Source organism: Antechinus flavipes, chromosome 2 (genome assembly GCF_016432865.1).
Source record: "Antechinus flavipes isolate AdamAnt ecotype Samford, QLD, Australia chromosome 2, AdamAnt_v2, whole genome shotgun sequence".
In the NCBI taxonomy this organism is placed as follows: domain Eukaryota; kingdom Metazoa; phylum Chordata; class Mammalia; order Dasyuromorphia; family Dasyuridae; genus Antechinus; species Antechinus flavipes.
In genome coordinates, this window is record NC_067399.1 from 390,294,885 (window position 1) to 390,315,010 (window position 20,126).

General features: G+C 35.9%; 2 protein-coding genes across 2 annotated transcripts; both read left to right on the top strand.

The window, feature by feature from the left end:
• The first annotated feature begins 739 nt into the window (after window positions 1-739).
• Window positions 740-4,078, top strand: LOC127550023 (protocadherin beta-2-like). The gene has a single exon (XM_051978591.1). It carries the CDS (start codon window positions 906-908, stop codon window positions 3,267-3,269), a length of 2,364 nt encoding a protein of 787 aa, XP_051834551.1. The 5' UTR covers window positions 740-905; the 3' UTR covers window positions 3,270-4,078.
• Window positions 4,079-11,797: 7,719 nt separating this feature from the next.
• LOC127550024 (protocadherin beta-15-like) lies at window positions 11,798-14,511 on the top strand. The gene has a single exon (XM_051978592.1). It carries the CDS (start codon window positions 11,973-11,975, stop codon window positions 14,289-14,291), a length of 2,319 nt encoding a protein of 772 aa, XP_051834552.1. The 5' UTR covers window positions 11,798-11,972; the 3' UTR covers window positions 14,292-14,511.
• Window positions 14,512-20,126: the final 5,615 nt, after the last annotated feature.

A 20,126-nucleotide genomic window follows, 5' to 3' on the forward strand; every position in this document is an offset into this window, starting at 1 on the left:
AGCTTCAAATTGTCTTGAGGCAAAATTTGAACTTAGGAAGATCAGTCTTCCTGACTCCAGGCCTGGCACTCCTGTCAACTGAGCCAACTAAAGGCTTTGGGTGGTAAATACTGAATGATAAAACGGTGATATCTAAAGTCTGGTAGCAAAGAGACCTTTGATCGCAGAGCCTTTCCACCATTTGAGTTGTGAAGAGGAAAGATCTTTGATTACCAGAAATAATAGATAGGGAATGTTTTATATTTTTCGTTTTATAGGTTCACAGACTTGAGCGCAATAGGAAGCATCAGCTGTCTTCAGTCTGGATAGTGCCACTTTCTTTCTCCCTCCCTCTCCCTGGTCTATCCACTCTTTATCATTTACTCTCTGTGTCTGCCTCTTGATCTCAAAAGTAGTCCCTCTTAGTACTGAAAAATTGAGTATTGGTTTTTGTTTTGTTTTATTTTATTTTATTTTATTTTTGGTCTAAGTCTTTTCTTTTGCAGGTTAGATATTCTTTATTGCCAACTTTTAGAAACATGTGCATGGTATGGGACAATGTTGTGTATGGTTATGAAAATTATATGTATATCCCTGCAAAAATGAAGCTATATACCATTTGTACTACAAAATACAATGAGAAGGATGATACCTGGTACGAGGTGCTTAAGACATCTACTTTGAGAAAAATAATGAACGCGTGGTGGCGCTGCAGACTAAGAACGCAGAAAACTCCGCGAATTCTCCAATTACCCAGAAAGGGAGACCAGAATCCGACATTTGGGAAGCGGAGAAGAAGCTTTGTTAATTCCATCTGGAGAAAGGGATCAGCTTTCCCATCCAGCTACACAAAAGTGGAGCTTCTGGTTACCGTTTGCGTTTGTAATAGAGCTGAGAGGTTTGAGAAGTGCGGGACTAAAGAAACTATGGAGCAGGAAAGGAGGATTCTTCCGCAGCAAAGGCAAGTTCTTTTTTTCCTTGTTCTGCTGGGTGTGTCTGGGGCGGCCTCAGAACTGGAGTTTTCGGTGGTGGAGGAGATGGAGAGAGGCTCTTTTGTGGCCAATGTGGCAAAGGCTCTGGGACTGGAGGTAGGAGTGTTGTCAAATCGGGGGGCCAGAGCTGTTTTCAAAGGGTACAAAGAGTATTTGCAGCTGAATCCTAAAACAGGGGATCTGTTCCTGAGAGAAAAATTGGATCGGGAGGAGCTGTGCGGTCCGACTGAGCCCTGTGTGCTACCTTTTCAGATCTTACTGGAAAACCCTTTTCAGGTCGTTCGCGCTGAGCTTAAGATACAAGACGTTAATGACCATTCGCCAGTATTCCTAGACATTGAGACAATCCTAAAAATCCCCGAGAATACCTCCCCCGGGACTGTGTTTCTATTAGAAAATGCGCAGGATTTAGACGTAGGGAACAACAGTCTCCAGAACTACACGGTCAGCCCAAACTCTCATTTCCACATTCAAATTCGAGAGGACTCAGAAGGCCGGAAATACCCAGAGCTAGTACTGGATAAACCCCTGGATCGGGAGGAGCAGCCCGAGTTTAGATTAACTCTCACTGCAGTGGATGGGGGAACCCCAACCAGGTCTGGGAGTACCCAAATCCTAGTGTTGGTAATGGACATCAATGACAATGCCCCTGTGTTCTCTCATTCCCGGTATGAAGTTCAACTTCCTGAGAACAGCCCTACGGGTTCCCTAGTTGCTACAGTCTCAGCTAAAGATTTAGATTCGGGAAATAATGCAGAGATTTCCTATTCGTTATTTCGTGCATCTGAACGTATTCGTAAAACCTTCCAATTAAATGAAAAATCCGGAGAACTTCGTCTAAAAGAGAAACTGGATTTTGAGTCAATTCATTCTTACACAATAAATATTCAGGCCACAGATGGTGGAGGCCTTTCTGGAAAATGCACTATAGTTGTTCAAGTGAAGGATTTAAATGACAACGCTCCGGAGCTGATTATGTCCTCATTTACCAACTCCATCCCAGAGAACTCGCCTGAGATAACTGTTGCCGTTTTCAGCGTATCAGATGTAGACTCTGGGGAAAATGGAAGAATAGTTTGCTCCATCCAAGATGATCTTCCCTTTGCCCTAAAACCTTCTTTTGAAAATTTCTATACGTTGGTAACAGATGGAGCACTGGACAGAGAGAACAAGGAAGAATATAATATCACTATTACGGTCACAGACTTGGGGTCTCCTAGGCTCAAAACCGAGTACAATTTCACAGTATTGATTTCTGATCTCAATGATAACCCTCCAGTGTTTTCTCAGAGAGTCTACAAATTGTACCTGCAGGAGAACAACAGTCCTGCCCTCCACATTGGAAGTGTCAGTGCCAGTGACAGGGACTCAGGAGTCAATGCCAAAGTCACCTACTCTCTCCTGCCTCCAGAGACTGGAGAACTGCCCCTCTTTTCCTACATCTCCATCAACTCAGACAATGGTCATCTCTATGCTCTGAGATCCCTCGATTATGAAGCTATCCAAACTTTCCAGTTCACTGTGAGGGCAGCTGATGGTGGTTCTCCATCACTGAGCAGCCAGGTTCTGGTTCAGATTGTGGTCCAGGATGAGAATGATAATTCTCCCTTTGTTCTGTACCCCCTGCAGAATGGCACAGCTCCCTGCAATGATCTAGTGCCCAGAACTGCAGAGCCAGGTTACCTGGTTACCAAAGTAGTAGCTGTGGATAGGGACTGGGGACAGAATTCCTGGCTTTCCTACCAGCTGGTCAAGTCCACAGACCCAGGTCTCTTCACTTTGTGGGCCCACAATGGAGAAATTCGCACAACTAGACCCATCAGTGACAAAGATGCTATCAAGCAGAGGCTTGTGGTGCTGGTGAAAGACAATGGGCAGCCAGCTCTCTCCACAATGGCTACACTAAATGTGCTCCTGGTGGATGGCTTCTCAGAACTATATGTGAAGATCCAAGACTCGAATAAGGAGCAGATCCAAAATGACTCCCTCACTCTTTACTTGGTCATTTCTCTGGCTTCAGTGTCTTTTCTATTTCTTGTCTCTATCATTATGTTTATCACCATAAGACTGTGGAAAAGAAAGACTAATAAAGGAAATAGTCACTTTCTATCCAGTGCTCCCTTCCAGAGCCATTTGGTGGATGTCAGTGGCACTGGGACCTTGTCTCAGAGTTACAAATATGAAGTGTCTCTGACTAATGATTTAGGGACAAGTGAGTTCAAGTTCTTAAAGCCAATTATTCCCAGTTTTCCTCTTCAAAAATCTGGGAATGATGCAGAGAACAATCCAGCATCTTAGAATAACTACGCTTAGAATACAGTTTTAAGGACAGACTTTGAATGTCTTTCCTCCCCATCAGTTTTACACACTCATTCTAATTTCTTCCTTAAGAAATTCAATATATAACTTGTATGCAAATTTCATATTCACAGTTGTATCCTCTCATTTGCATTAGTATTAGAAATGAAGTAACATCCTGTAGATATTGAAAAATTTTGCTTCTAATCTCTCTCTCTAAAGCTTTTTATTTTCAAAACATAAGCAAGGATAATTTGACAACATTGACTCTTGCATAGCTTTGTGTTTCAGATTTTCTCCTTTTTTTTTTACCACCTCACCAGATGGCAAGCAATTCAATATTAACATGTTAATATTAAACATGTTAAACTATGTTAATATGTTAAAGCCAATATGTATAAATATATGTATACAATTCTCTTGCTGCACAAGAGAAATAAGATTAAAAAAAAATAAATGAGTAAGAAAACAAAATGAAAGTGAACAACAACAAAAAGAGTGACAATGTTATGTCTATATTCAGTTCCTACAGTCCTCTCTGTGTGTAGATGGCTCTCTTCATCATAAGATCATTGGAACTGATATCAATCATCTCATTGTTGGAAAGAGTCACTTTCATCAGAGTTGATCGTCGTATAAAATTGATGTTGTCATGTATAATGCTCTTTTTGTTCTTCTGCTTCTAATTTCACAACAAAAGTTCTGCAGTTGTCTGCTAAATTTTTCTTTTGAAATGTAAACAATCCACATTTAAATTTTATCCTTCTTTTCTTCAATAAAGCTGGTTTTGGCACTGCTGTGCACCTCAATTTCTTTATATGAAAAAATTATGTTGGCCTAGATCATATCTAACATCTATTACAGTATTAACAATTTGTTGCCCTATTATTCTTATTAAACAACTAGAATATGAAAAAAATATTGCCTTAACTTTAAAGAACAGAGAAAAGTTTATGCATGTCTTTAAAAATATGTCTTAATATGCTACCAAAATGGATAATTATTGTGTCATTTTTATATTATCTAATTGACCTTTACAAACTGTTGTGTGCAAGCATTTGTTCCTATTTCTAACATTTGTGTTGAAAACTAGAGAGTCTGATATCATTTAGAGTCTTCTTTCTACCAGAAGTCAATTAATCACCACATCTTGTAGATATTTATTGGTTTACACTTATTTTTTGAAACACTACTTCTTGCTGTAAATCAGGTAATCATTTTGACTGAAGATTTCTTTTCTTTTTTATAATAGAAGCATTAACAATTAGGTATAAAATATTTAGTCACATTCTCTATGAATCTCAGTTTCCTGATGTGTAAAATTAGGATAATGGCAGTACTTATCTTACAGGATTATTGTAACAATAAAACAAAATTGGTCATGTAAGACTTTTCTCAAATCTTAAAGTACTATAAAAATAAGAACTATCATTAACATTCAGGATCAATAAGGCTACTTCCTATTTTATCGTATTTTCACATTGTCTTATATGAAATAAATTAGAGTAATGTACAGTAGTACAATAATGATCACAGTGAAACAAAATGAAGAGCCATCAAGTGACGCATGAAATTTTAAAATAGCAAGTATAGCTGAAAGTTTAGCTCAAGAAGAGCCCTCATTCACTACATATAACCAAGGGAAATGTTTCTGAGAGCAAATGGAGTTCAATCTGATCACTGGTGAAGGAGATAAAAAAAATTTTTGGAGGACCTAAACTTAGGATAGAGTTGTGCTGTAGTCAGCTCCTATGAGCTTGGTAGGGATGACTGTTAAATTTTTATTGTGTGTATTTATACCTTAGAAATCAGCAATTGCTATAAATGAAGTCTTGGATTATTGGTTTCTTCATTGTCTAGATTTTTTTTTTAAGTGCTAACCATTCAAATTTAAGTTGAAAAGTCTGTGTGTGTGTGTGTGTGTGTGTTTGTGTGTGTGTGTGTAATATGGGTAAGTGTGTGTGTAGGTATGCATATTTCATTCTTTCCTTCTCTCCAGCTTCGTTGTTAAATATTTATCAGCATACTCCTTTGTTATTCTAGAAATGTCACTTGACCTCAGAAAAAGTATAATAGAAGATGTAGAAAATGAAGTCATCACCAGACTATTAACTATACATTATGACTATAGTGATTGGTATTTATATAGAACTTTACAATTTTTAAAATAAAATTTAAGTTTTACGAATGCTTTACATCCATTATAGAATAGAGCCTTGTAGCACCGTGATCTGACTCCCCTAAATTTCTATGGTACAACTCACAATCCTGGTAAAGCACTAGGAATAGCATGTCACTTCCGGTTTTCCAGAAATTTAATACGGCCCGCTGTGTGAGGACTGAAAGCACCATTGTAGGCTAAGTTAGTTGTGTGAAGCAGAGCTAAGTCCACTTATAATGGTACCTGAAAGAGAGGCAATTAAACAGAAAAAACGGTTTTTTTCCAAGTTTTATTCTTTATGGTTGGAGTGGGCTCAAACATCTTTCAATGGAAGAGGAGAAGAAGAATGATGCCCATTATAGGTAATGTGGGAGGAGTGGGGGAAGATTCTTTTTGAGAATAGCAAATAGCAATTTGGAACTATGCTCAGAAAGTTATCAAACTGTGCATTCCCTTTGACCCAGCAGTGTTTCTCTTGGGCCTATATCGCAAAGAGATCTTAAAGGAAGGAAAGGAACCCACATATGTAAAAATGTTTGTGGCAGCCCTTTTTGTAGTGGCAAGAAACTGGAAACTGAGTGCATGCCCATCAGGTGGAGAATGGCTGAATAAGTTATGAAATATGAAACATTATTTCTTATGGGACATTATTGTTCTATAAAAAATAATCAAGAGGAAGATTTTAGAAAGGCCTGGAGAGACTTACATGAACTGATTCTAAGAAATGAGCAGAATGAGGAGATCATTATACAATGCAACATCAATATTATACGACAATCAACTCTGGTGAGCATGACTCTTTCCGACAATGGGATGATTGATGCCAGTTCTAATGATCTTGTGATGGAGAGAGCCATCTACACCCAGAGAGAGGACTGTAGGAAATGAATGTGGATCACAACATAACATACTCATTCTTTAAAAAAGAGAGAGAAGGAATAGCAGGCAGTATTTGCAGTTCGATTATGAGAACAGGTATCCATCATAAAAGAAAAAAAACTGAGCCAGGAGATGCTGCTTGACCCCAATGTAAGATCTTTCTAGTTCTTTCCAGGCTGAATTGCAGATGTGAGACATAAATGACCATTTCCCATTCTAAAAGGATCCTAAATTGCTTCTGAAAATCTACGGGGATGGTTGTTTGGGAAAGCTGAAGGGATGTAAGAAGCAACTGGATTCAGAAATACCCCAACTCACATTTTCACATTCAAATTACTGCAGCACTGACAGGCAAAACACCTGGAACTCATAATGGACAAAGTGTTGGACTGTTATGAACAAGCTAAAGTTAGAATTATTCTCATGAAAAAAGATTAAAATTAAAATTAAAATTAAAAGAATTATTATCATGGCTGTGAATGGTGGATCCCTACCTACCTTTGAGATTATTCAATTCTAGGTTTTGGTTATGGATGTTAATGACAACACTTTTGTATTTAGATGTTAAATAGAGTTAAAGTCCCTGATAATAGCCCTATAGATTCCTTGGCTGTCACCATATTTGCTAAAGATTTTCATGTAAGAAATCATCAAAAAATATCTTATGTATTTTCTATGATTCTGATGAAATTCAGAAACGGTAAATTTAATTGAAAAAGTGGTTAAATTTTGGGACTAGTCAGTAATAGGAAAATATATTGAAGCTACAGATGGTAATGGTATTTCTGAAAAAATGCATTCTTTTTTTGACAGTGATTTTTATCATTTTGTTAGTTATTTGACAACCTCAAGAAGAGAGATTTTTAAGTTGTAATTAAGTTATTTACATATGAACTTAGATCTTGAAAAGCTTATCAGAAGATCATGGAAATATGGTTTGCTCTATTTGGGAAGACCCCTTTTTTATACCGATACCAGTTGAGAATATTTGTTTCTTGTTAACCAGGAGATCAATATATAGGAAGAGTAAGACTGAGCACTATTGTCCTCAATTTGGGGTTCTCAAATCTCAAAACTGAGCTAAGCCTCATAGTGATAATTTCTGATATAAATGACAATGCTTTACTCAGTCTACATTGTGTACTTCTAGGAGGACAACAATTTTCCCCTCTACATTGTTGGCATCAGTGACAGGACTTGGAGACCAATTCCAAAGTTCCTTACTCTGTGATGCTTCCTGAGACTGTAGGACAACACCCCTCTCCCCCACCCCTCCTTAGCTTAGATCCTCATTAAATCAGACAAAGACTTTATCCTCCGAAATCCTTGGATAATAAAGCCAATCAGATGTTCCAGTTCATTTTGAGAATATATGATGGTGGTTCCTCAGTCTTGGGCAACCAGGCTATGGTTGCATTTGTAGTTCTGGACCATGAACCATAGATCTTTTTTCATGTTATATTCACATCAGAATGGCAAAACTCTTTTCAATGACTTGGTGCCCCAGGTTGCAGAATCTGATTACCTGGTCACTAAGGCAATGACTGTGGATGGAAACTGGGTGGGATGAGAAATCACTAGGAAACTTTCACCTCCAGAGAGTCTGAAGCCATCCAATTTCCATGCCTCAAAAAAAAATTACACTTTATAATCTTGACTAATAGGTTATACCAAATGTTGTTCCTAGGCTTCATAATTGAAATGAGTATTTAGTTATCCTAGTAATTATAATATATATAATCAATTAGTTTGAAGTCTGTAAATTTGTTTTTGGCTTTTTGAAGCAGTTAAAGTGTGATCATATAACTATATATACCATAATATCATAATATTCCTATTTTATAATTTGATACAAACTTTTGTTTTTCTCCTTTGAAAGATGCTAGTACATTAATGATGTTGGATATTTTTCATACTTTTAGAATGACATTATCCAAACAAGTTCCCCTATTATCAATCCAAAATATCTTTATTATCAAAAGATGAGGGGGAAAAACAAACCATTTTTATGGAATCATTACAAGATTAAGGATGTGAAATAGTTTTAAAGCCCATATAGAACCATGAGAAGAGTATTCTTGGTCAAATACAGGACAATTTTGGACAATCCTTGAAAGAGGAAAAAAGCAAAATAATTTTCTCTTGTTATTTGATGCTTTTAAACTTATTTAGTTCTGTTAAAGGTTTAAGATAAAGTTTTGTTTCTTTTTATATGTTTATTTACTTTTTCTTATGTTGACAATTTTTGCTATGCAATGAAAATAATTTTTTTAAAAGCATGCCATTCTTCAAAATAGCCTAGTGCTTTTGATCTATTCTCAGTTCTTCAGCAGCAATAGAACATGATCTATCAAAAGGTTTCAATGTTCATATGTGGGGAACAGCATGGCATAGCAGATAGAAAGTGTTGGATAAGGAGTCAAAAAGAGCTGGCTTCAAATTTCATTCCTGGAATTTATTAGCTATATGACTATGGACAACTCACCCATATTCTGTGAGCTTTAGGCAACTCCTTAATATTTGAGATTATAGGAGAGTTGTTATCAATATATTTTTTCATACATTGTATGTATGGGGTAGGGTGGGGGCAGATAGTGAAGACTTGAAGAACTTAGAAACCATGATCTTCTACAGAAGATGATGGCTTGCCTGGGGCAGCTAAGTGGCACAATGGATAGAGCAGCAGCCCCGAAGTCAGGAAGACCTAAGTTCAAATCTGACCTCATTCACTTAATACTTCCTAGCTGTGTGATCCTGGGCAAGTCACTTAACCCCAATTGCCTCAGCAAAAAGAAGAAGAGGAGGAGGAGGAGAAAGAGGAGGAAGAGGAGGAGGAGGAGGAGGAGAAGGAAATAATGGCTTGAGACAACTGGAATCTGTCATCCTCAATAACAAGCTGAATTTTGCAGAAGAAGGAGTATTTTTTATAGGGAACTATGACACCAACAAATCTCTGTTTTATTCTGTGTGATGAATTTTCATTTATGAGACAATTTTTATAATCATATGAGGCCAAAGTAATGATTAAAGATATCATTAGCTAATGCTGAGTGTTTATAAAAGATAAACTTCTAAAGTTTAAAGAGAATGATAGTGTTGAATTTACTGTTTGCTGGAGAATGATAGTGCTGAATTTGCTATTATGAACAGGATCTTCATATTGATTCAAGACAGACTAATAAAATTGGATACCCAAGATTAACCCCGCTTTGGAGCAGCTAGGTGGTGCAGTGGATAGAGCACCAGTCCTGAAGTTAGGAGAACCTGAGTTCAAATCTGGTCTCAGACACTTAACACTTCCTGGCTGTGTGACCCTGGGCAAGTCACTTAACCCCAACTGCCTCAGGAAAAAAAAATTAACCCCCCCTTTTTAATCTTATCTGACACATTGAATTTGAATTCTAGATATCAGTTCCTAGAATCAATTGCTTCCCTCATAAATACAGGCAGCTGAGTATATATACAGCATTCTGAAAACCAAAAATATGAGAAACTTTCAAGCCTTCTATTCATTTTCCTCTGAGGAAAAATGACTATGTCTTTGAGCAGATGGAATGGTTGTGATATAAAAGTTGTATACTTTATCCAGGTCATAGGCCAGACCTTTAGATCATTACAAAATCTTCAAAAGTTTGAAAGCATACCAAAAATCATGAGTAGGCCATAAGATTTTGCTAAATTAGGTCCTTTACAACTTGAGCAATCTATAGCTGACTATCTTCAAGGTCTACAATATTTGGTGATATTTTTCATTGTATAATTCTCTAGCATCAAAGGGAAGACAATTTGATTTTTTTGAGGATACATTATCATGTATTATGGCAGCTAGTTGACATAATATATAGAATGCTAATGTTGAAATCAGAAAGACCTGAATTTAAATTCTGTCTCAGACAATTGCTAGCAGTGTGACATGAACAAGTCATTTCATATTCCTCAGCCTCAGCTTTTTTATCAGTAAAATTGTAATAATAAACAATTCTCACAGAGTTGTAAGGATCAAATGACAAAACATATGTAAAAGTCTTAGAGAAACTTAGTACTACATAAGTGCTAGAAATACTATTAGCAAGAATTCAAAAAAAATTCTTATTTCTAAAAATCTTATATGCCCATGTCTTTTTTCATCTCAGAAGAGGGAATGACTATTCCATCTAATTTTACCTGTCTCCTATACCATTTGGAAAGTGGTTCATTTTGCTTCCTGTAAGAGCTGGTTGAGCAGGAGAATAAAGTTTTAAAATTGTCTCTTCATCCTGTAAATGTTACCTCAAAATCTCTAAAATGCTTCTATAAGCAAGTACCCTGTCTACTGTTTCTTAAGTATTATTCATTGCATAACACCTGACATAGTCTCTGCAGAATCCTAAAAACTAATCTATATTGTCATCTTACTGACTGAAAAAATCACTTGCCTCAGTAGACTGTGTCCTAAATTCCTGTGGGGGGGAAAAACCCAACCTTTATTTGTGGGCAATCATGAGTACTTGAAATACTTTGAAGATGAAAATGACTCTGAGAAATTTTAAATCATAAATTGAAAACGTGTTACCCCTCCAATTCGATATCTATTTTTAGAGTATATGTGACCTACCTTAATGATTTTTGCAAATGCGATTCAACTTATCCAGAGAGTTCGCATTGTCACCATAGATAGCAAAACATTTGTAAAGATTTACAATTGTAATATTCACATGAACTAAATATAAATAACATAGTTCTGCCCCCAATTCATTTTTGCGACTTTTCTCGCTATATATATATACTTAAATTTCTTTCATATATAGATTTTATGGGAAAATATTAAGTTATCGTTTCAGATACCTGGCGACTATGCAGGTAAAAAAGGCTCCGTGTGCAACTCAACTCCTATCAGAATTAAAGTAGAGTTGGGAAATAAACTCGGTCCAGGCGAAACTTTGTAAGGAGTAGCTGAGAGCCCAAACCGCAGCTTCCTGAGACAGCAACCCCAAATGGAATCATGAAGAGTTGAATACGCCTGAACAACAACAATAAAGGGATACCTAATATTTGATAGAAATACAAACATGGCAAACCATTCCACTATCTTAGCCAAGAAAACCCCAAATGGAATCGTGAAGGGTTGGAGTTGAACAACAACAATAAAGGGATACCTAATATTTATTAGAAATTCAAACTTTAAAGGAGCAAATGACTATTGCACAAAGAATGGAATTTTATTTTGTTTTAAGAATATAGACGATCTATAATAATGATAAAGTGAATACAACTGGTTGTAATATGGCCTGGTAGGTTAATAGAGGTAATATAATCATTTTCCACATCTATCAATTACCAGTATTCACAGAAGATAATAAATCACAATTCTAATCTTTCTCTCCCAAATTTCACTAATTGAGCAACTCCTTAGTTCTTTTATGAGGAGTGTTATGGGAAAAGATGAAGTTATTCTTTAAGGCACCTGGTGGCGCTGCAGGTTAAGAAGGCAAGGAAGAGCCCAGCTTTCCAACCGAACAAAAGCAGAATTGGAGGAGAAAAAAACTCATACAAGAGGACGCTTTGTAAGGAGGAGCAGAGAGCTCAAACCCGGCTTCCTGAGACAGCAACCCACGCTTGGCAATTGGAATTAGAAAGAAAAGGCAAAATTTCTTTGACTGAAAGGACCACGCATACAGGACACAATGAAGCCTAACAGGCAAGTGATATGTTTTGTTATCTTATTGTGGGTTTGTGAGGCGGCCTCAGCAACAGGGAGGTTTTCTGTGGCGGAGGAAATGGAGGTCGGTTCCTTTGTGACTAATGTGGCAGAGACTTTGGGGCTGGAGAGAGGAGAATTGTCGGCCCGCGGGGCCCGCGTCCTCTTTGAGGACAATCGGCATTATTTACAGCTTAACCTGGAAAGTGGGGATCTGCTCCTGAAAGAAAAATTAGACCGGGAGCAGCTGTGTGGTCCGGAGGAGCCATGTCTGCTATCTTTTCAGATTTTACTGGAAAAACCCTTTCAGATAGTTCGCGCTGAACTCCGGGTCCAAGATATAAATGACCATTCGCCTGTTTTTCCGAACAATGAAATGCTTCTCAATGTCCCTGAAAATAGTCCATCCGGGTCTCTGTTTTCTCTGAAAACTGCGCAAGATTTGGACATAGGGAGCAATAGTGTTCAGGACTACACAATCAGTCCTAATTCTTATTTCCACGTTCAAACCCATGCTCGCGGTGGTGGCAGGAAGTTCGCGGAGCTGGTGTTGGAGAAAACCCTGGATAGGGAGGTGCAGCCCGAAGTCACTTTAACTCTTACTGCATTGGATGGTGGATCCCCACCTCGGTCTGGAACAGCTCAAATCCGAGTCCTGGTTGTGGATATCAACGACAATGCTCCCATTTTTTCCCAGGCTCAGTATGAGGTTCAGATCCCGGAGAATAGCCCCATCGGCTCCCTGGTAGTCACGGTCTCTGCTACAGATGTGGATATAGGGAGTAATGGGCAAGTATCATATTCATTTTTTCAAGGCTCCGAAGAAATTGTAAATACGTTTGAAATAAATCCCACTTTAGGAGAAATTAAAATGAGAAGAGAACTAGACTTTGAGGCAATTAAATCGTACGAGGTGGATATTGAAGCCACAGATGGTGGGGGCCTTTCAGGAAAATGTACTGTTGTGATCCAAGTGACAGATGTGAATGATAATGCCCCAGAACTAGTCATCTCGTCATTTACCAGTCCTATCCCTGAGAATTCACCTGAGACCGTGGTAGCTGTTTTTAAGATTCGAGATCAAGATTCGGGAGAAAATGGACACATGGTTTGTTCTATTGAGGGAAATGTCCCTTTCTTCTTAAAACCATCTATTGACAACTTTTACACCCTGTTAACACAGAGCTCCTTGGATAGAGAAAGTAGGGTCGAGTACAACATCACCATTACAGTCACGGATCTGGGAATTCCGAGGCTCAAAACTGAGTGCAACATCACTGTACTAATTTCTGACGTCAATGACAATCCTCCAGAGTTTACTCAGTCAGCCTACACCTTCTATCTCCAGGAGAATAATATTCCTGCCCTCCACATTGGCACTGTGAAGGCCAGTGATAGGGATTCAGGGACCAATGCTAAGGTAACTTATTCTTTTCAGTCTCCTAAAGCTGGAGACCTGCCCCTCTTCTCCTATGTCTCCATTAATTCCGATAATGGAAATCTCTATGTCCTGAGATCCCTGGATTATGAAGTCATCCAAGCTTTCCGATTCACTGTAAGGGCAACTGATGGAGGCACCCCACCCCTGAGCAACCAAGCTCTAGTTCAGGTTGTGGTCCTAGATAAGAATGATAACTCTCCTTTTGTGCTATATCCCCTACAGAATGGCACAGTTCCTTGCAATGATCTAGTGCCCAGAACTGCAGAACCAGGTTACCTGGTCACCAAAGTGGTGGGTGTAGATATGGATTCAGGGCAAAATTCTTGGCTTTCCTATCAGCTGCTCAAGGCCACAGACCTAGGTCTCTTCACTTTATGGGCCCACAATGGGGAAATTCACACAGCAAGGCCCATCAGTGACAAAGATGCCATTAAACAGAAGCTTTTGGTGCTGGTGAAGGACAATGGGGAGCCACCTCTGTCTACTGTGGCCTCACTGAATGTACTATTGGTGGAGGGCTTCTCTGAGCCCTACCTGCAATTCTCAGATGCACCCAAGGAACAGGTCCAGATTGATTCCCTCACCATTTACTTGATCATTTCTTTAGCACTTATCTCCTTTCTTTTTCTGGTCTCTATTATTATGTTTATTGCTATTCGCCTATGGAAGAGGAAAAGAGATGCCACAGATTGTAGTCAATTTGATCCAAATAACCCCTTCCCAAACCATCTTTTGGATGTCAGCAGAACAGGGACCTTGTCCCAGAACTACCAATATGAGGTGTGTCTCACCAGTGGTTCAGGGACCGATGAGTTCAAGTTCCTGAAGCCCATTCTACCCAGAGTTCCTCCTCAAGCTACTTAGAAACAACTACATTCTTATTACAGTATTACAACTGATCAACAGAAATTTAATATTGTCAATTTGTAAAATTTTTTCTCATGCTATTTCATTAATCTTTTATTTTTGCCTAGCAGGGGAAACTTTAAATTTAATAATGAAAGTTTTTTTTAATATGGTGCAAATTATTGTTGGTCCTGAAAGTTTTTTCAATGATCTTGGTTTTTGTAAAATATTTGGTAGCTGATTAATTGGATATATAATAGTCCACATAGTTTGCAAAATATTAATATTGTTTTATCATTATATTCTATCCAAAAGAGTAAAATTAGAAAATAGATTGTTTCCTTTGAAATTTCAAATATTCCATAGTTTAGCTTTAAGACTCATTTCAAAATTCATTTAGATGTTTTTCTTTCTATTTATCTTTGAGTACAACTTTCACTATAGGATTGCATTTATCAAGCTAATGATTATGAGACTCTTTCTCCTACAGTGAATATACTATCCATAATTTAAATTTCTGCCACAATTAAATATAAGAGCAACTCCTGAGTAGTGGCCAATAAATGCTAGGCTTCTTATAGAGGCAGAGTTAACTAAAATCAGATTTACCTATAACCAAAATTAATTGTATTTTTTTCTTAGATATTAAGTTAACAATATTATGATTTTATATTGGAAAGAATTATGATTAAAGTATGGCACAAAACTTAAAGAAATGGGAATTTCTCATTAAGATCTCACACTTTTCTGTTTAATCCCTATTGTTAACAGTAATAACTGATTATTCTATCCCTACTTTTTCCTCCCAGGCCTAAGTAAAAATGAACTTTTAACCCATTCTTAACTTTAATTCAGTAAATTTAGCCATTGAAATAAACACTCAAATATTTACATTCTGGCAAAATCTGGCTTGAACATTTTAGTTTTCAAGTTGATTATATGTAAATATTTCTTACAGTGGTTTTGTCAAACCCTTCAAAATAGTTATAAATTTATTTTTAAAGTTTTGTTCTTAATTCTTTCAATTAATTTTATGGACATTCCAAAGAAAGTCTCTAAACTACCCATTGAGGGAAAATTTCAGTTTCTGCTGCATGACCTGAATATGGCAAAATATAGAAGAGACATTAACACTATTCCCTTGTTTAGATACAGAGAACCTGCACCTGAATCAATCTATGATAAGTTATTGATTTTTCTAAAGAACAGATTATACTCCTTTCAATTTTCTCTTCAACAGATAGTTTGGAAGTTCTATAAATTTGTCTTTGATAGTTATATAATCTAAATTCAGATATAATTAGTTTTCAAATAGCTCTGCCTTGGTTTTGTGTGTGTGTGTGTGTGCATGTGAATTCCTATATTTTGCACACAAACAAAAAGCAACCCAGTTAAATGGAACACAATTACATGATAGACATATACTAGAATTTCTCTTCAATCATTACTTTTTAAAGTCATCGATTATATGTGTGACCATTTAATCATACAAAACAGAGAGACCTACTATAAATGTTGATTTACTTTCCCCCTATCTTCTAGAATAGTTTTTATGGATGGTATTTACATCTAAATTATGTCAACACATTTTATATTTCTTTTCCTTTTTTGTCTTTGTTTTTTTGATAGTAGCAGTTTATTTTCAACATCCACTCTTGCAAAACTTTGTGTTCCAAATTTTTCTCCCTCCCTTCCTCTTATCCCCCATCTCCTAGATAGTAAATAATACAATATGGGTTAAACATGTGCAATTTTTCTAATCATATTTCCATATTTATCATGCTGCACAAGAAAAATCACAACAAAAAGGAAAAATGGGAAAGAAAAAAAAGCAACAAACAACAAAAAAGGTGAAACACTATGTTGTGATTCACATTTAATCCCCATAGTCCTCTTTCTGGATGTAGATGGCTTTTTTCATCACAAGTCTATTGGAATTGGCCTGTTGAAAAGAGCCAAATTCATCATAGTTGATCATTTCATAATCTTGTTGTTGCTATGTACAATGTACTCTTAATTCTACTCACTTCACTTAGCATCAGTTCACGTAAGTCTCTCCAGGCCTTTCTGAAATCACCCTTCTGATCATTTTTTATAGAACAATAGTATTCCATTACGTCCATAACGTTCAATAACTTATGCAGTCATTTCTCAGCTGATGGGAATTCCCTCAATTTTCATTTCCTTGCCACTACAAAAGGGGCTGCTACAAACATTTTTGCACATATGGCCCCCTTTCCTTTTTTTGTGATCTGTTTGGGATACAGACCCAATAGAGACACCATTGAATCAAAAAGTATGCACAGTTTGATAGCCCTTTGGACATAGTTCCAAACTGCTCTCTAGAATGGTTGGATCATCTCACAACTCCACCAACAATGTACTTATGTTCCAGTTTCCTCACATTCCCTTCAACATTTTATATTTCTTTTTTTTAAATGCGAAATACAAAATCTTCAAAATCTATTCTTATGTAAAGAATATTATAAAACTAAGGTTGCACAAACAACCACAAACCTATTATTATGATATTATTATTCTTGTTTGTTTTCTTTCTTCTATTTTATTTATGGCATAACTTTGAATGTCTAGATCATGTATTCACTTGACACTTCTTTTAATAAATGGTGCAAGCTATTGATCTAAACATAGTGTTTCTTAATTCTTTTTCCATATTCCTAACTAGTTTTATCAAAACTTTACCTGTGGTAGTTCGTTTCACTAGGTTTAGCAAACACCATAACATTGTCTCAGTTGATTTTGACTTATACATACTTAATCAAATTACCAACTTTTCCATTTTTAAAAAATCCATACTACATTGTTTTGGTGATCAATATATTTTTCAGTTTAGTTTCAGTGAAGATCATACTAGATTCCTTTATTTCCCATTTTTTAATTCCTTTAGATGAATTTTGTTATAACTTTGTATGATTTTACTAAATGATCATTTGGTAATTGTTTAGCAAGGGACCAGATGTTCAAATTAATTTATATAATATTGTTATTTTTAAATTAATATGGCAAAATAATGAGCAAGTTGTCTTTCTTAATTTCTGTAAAGATTGTTTTGCAATTACAATCACAAAATTACTGTCTGTCCTTGTTAGTAGATGTCTAGATATGTTATGCATTTTGTGGTAATTTGAATGAAATTTTGTGTTCTATTCCATTCTGCTGAGTTTTGTTGGCAATATATAGGCACATTATCTTCGTGGGTTTTATTTACTATTTTGTTCTTTACTGAATCTATTAAATAATTTCTATAATTTTTAGTTGACTCTCTAGTATTATCTAAATAATTAATCGTATCTTTATCACAATTACCTCTTTTTTACTCATCTTTTTCATGGGAAACCTTACTTTCTTCCACACTTCAACCAGTCTTGAAGTATATGAAAATCATTTCTTTTTTTTTTAATTTAAATTTTATTTTATTTAATAATAACTTTGTATTGACAGAATCCATGCCAGGATAATTTTTTTACAACATTATCCCTTGCACTCGCTTATGTTTCGTTTTTTCCCCTTCCTCCCTCCACCCCCCCCCAAGATGGCAAGCAGTCCTATATATGTTAAATATGTTGCAGTATATCCTAGATACAATACATATTTGCAGAATCGAACAGTTCTCCCGCTGCACAAGGAGAATTGGATTCAGAAGATAAAAATAACTCGGGAAGAAAATCAAAAATGCAAATAGTTCACATTCATTTCCCAGTGTTCCTTCTTTGGGTGTAGCTGTTTCTGTCCATCATTTATCTATTGAAACTCAGTTAAGTCTCTTTGTCATAGAAATCCACTTCCATCAGAATACATCTTCATACAATATCGTTGTCGAAGTGTATAATGATCTCCTGATTCTGCTCATCTCACTTAGCATCAGTCCATGTAGGTCTCTCCAAGCCTCTCTGTATTCATCCTGCTGGTCATTCCTTACAGAGAAATAATATTCCATAACATTCATATACCACAATTTACCCAGCCATTCTCCAATTGATAGGCATCCATTCATTTTCCAGTTTCTAGCCACTACAAACAGGGCTGCTACAAACATTTTGGCACATACAGGTCCCTTTCCCTTTTTTAGTATCTCTTTGGGGTATAAGCCCAATAGAAACACTGCTGGATCAAAGGGTATGCACAGTTTAATAACTTTTTGGGCATAATTCCAGATTGCTCTCCAGAATGGCTGGATTCGTTCACAACTCCACCAACAATGCATCAGTGTCCCCGTTTTCCCGCATCCCCTCCAACATTCATCATTAGAAAATCATTTCTTTAAAAAAAAACTCTACCAACATGTACTGGTACATATCAAATACGGATCTTAGTGTTTTATTTTGCTCATAATATTACTGACCTGTGCCAATTCAATAGATGCTAATGAAATGGTGATTGCCTTTTGATGTGTTCTAATATGTGCATATTCCTTTTCAATCATGCTCATGACTGATTGTGTAATGTCCGACCTCAACATAACTGTGATTTGGTTACATAAGCATAAAAATTATTTAACTAATTGTAGCTAGTCAAGAAGACACTTTACCATGTCAAATTTGCTTTTTGTTACTCTAAACACTGCCTTTAAGGTCACAGGATTAATTTCATTATTTAGTTGAACTATTCAAATTTTCTAGTGTACATAGATCAATTACACAAATAGTTGAAGGTGGATCACCTTGTATGATCTTTACACCTTTAGTCTTAGATGGTATAATATTTGAATGAGAAACTAAAGAATGCAGTTAGACAAGGGGAAAACCTGGAAAGATTTTGAAAAAAATAACATTTAGTTTGGTTAATTTCCTATTAATATCTGAGGTAAATTGAACAAAACGTGTTACATAAATATAAACATTAACTTAAATATTTCCCTCTATTAAAGTTCAGCTTTTACTGAAACATATGAATACATTGAAATCTCCATTGATGAATTGGTATACTTTTATAAATGAAATCTCTAACTTTGTTACTTAGTGTTTATGAAATAAATTGAATTTTTAAAATATGCAGTGAAATTGTAATGAAATCACTATAGGATTGACTCCAGCAAAATGAAATGGAGAATGGAGTCAGTGTCCTTAGAAGTCTAAGGATGTATCAGATCAATATTACTGATATTTTGATTATATATATGCATATATACTTATATATATACATATATATATATTTTAACCTATTTTTTTTCTTTATTATAGCTGGGACATTCTTGAGCAAATAATTTTTCCCTCAAGTCTTAAATTAGTTATATGTAAAAGAAGGGGGCTGGATGAGATCATTATTTATTTATTTTCTGATTTCAACATTGAATATTTCTGTGGTTATTCCTTAATTTTGTTTAAATAGACTTGGAATTAATTTTTTTTCTCACAAAGCCTGTTGTTACATTAGTCATTATCACTGTCATTAGAACCTAGTGAATAATGGAACCCAAGAAAATTAATACAAATTGATGGCTGAAAAAAAAATACTCCCTTCGTCCATGGGCATTCTTTGTGTGTTAAAAAGTTAAAAAGAAGTGCTCATTTACTCTAACTTCAGAATTTCTTAATTTACAATAGCAAAAGTTTAAAGTTGGAAACTTGAAAAAAGTTGTAACTACTTATAGTTTTTTGTCAGTAAGTTCTTGCTTAGTCAAATACATATCATCTGGGAAACAATGCTTTTTCTTTTTTTATTTCCCTTTGTTTCACAATAACTGCTACTTATTTAAATTTAAGAAAAACATTTGGCTCTAGCATCTTATGAATATAAAATTTCTATACCTGAAATTGTTAAAGGTGGTACTTTGATACTGAAAGGAACATTAAAAGTGTAACTTCTCTGTCAGGATGCATGATGGCAAGGAAG

Excerpts from the sequence above, each read along its gene's own strand:
- LOC127550024 (XM_051978592.1), top strand. The coding sequence starts at position 11,973 with ATGAAGCCTAACAGGCAAGTGATATGTTTTGTTATCTTATTGTGGGTT.
- LOC127550023 (XM_051978591.1), top strand. The coding sequence starts at position 906 with ATGGAGCAGGAAAGGAGGATTCTTCCGCAGCAAAGGCAAGTTCTTTTT.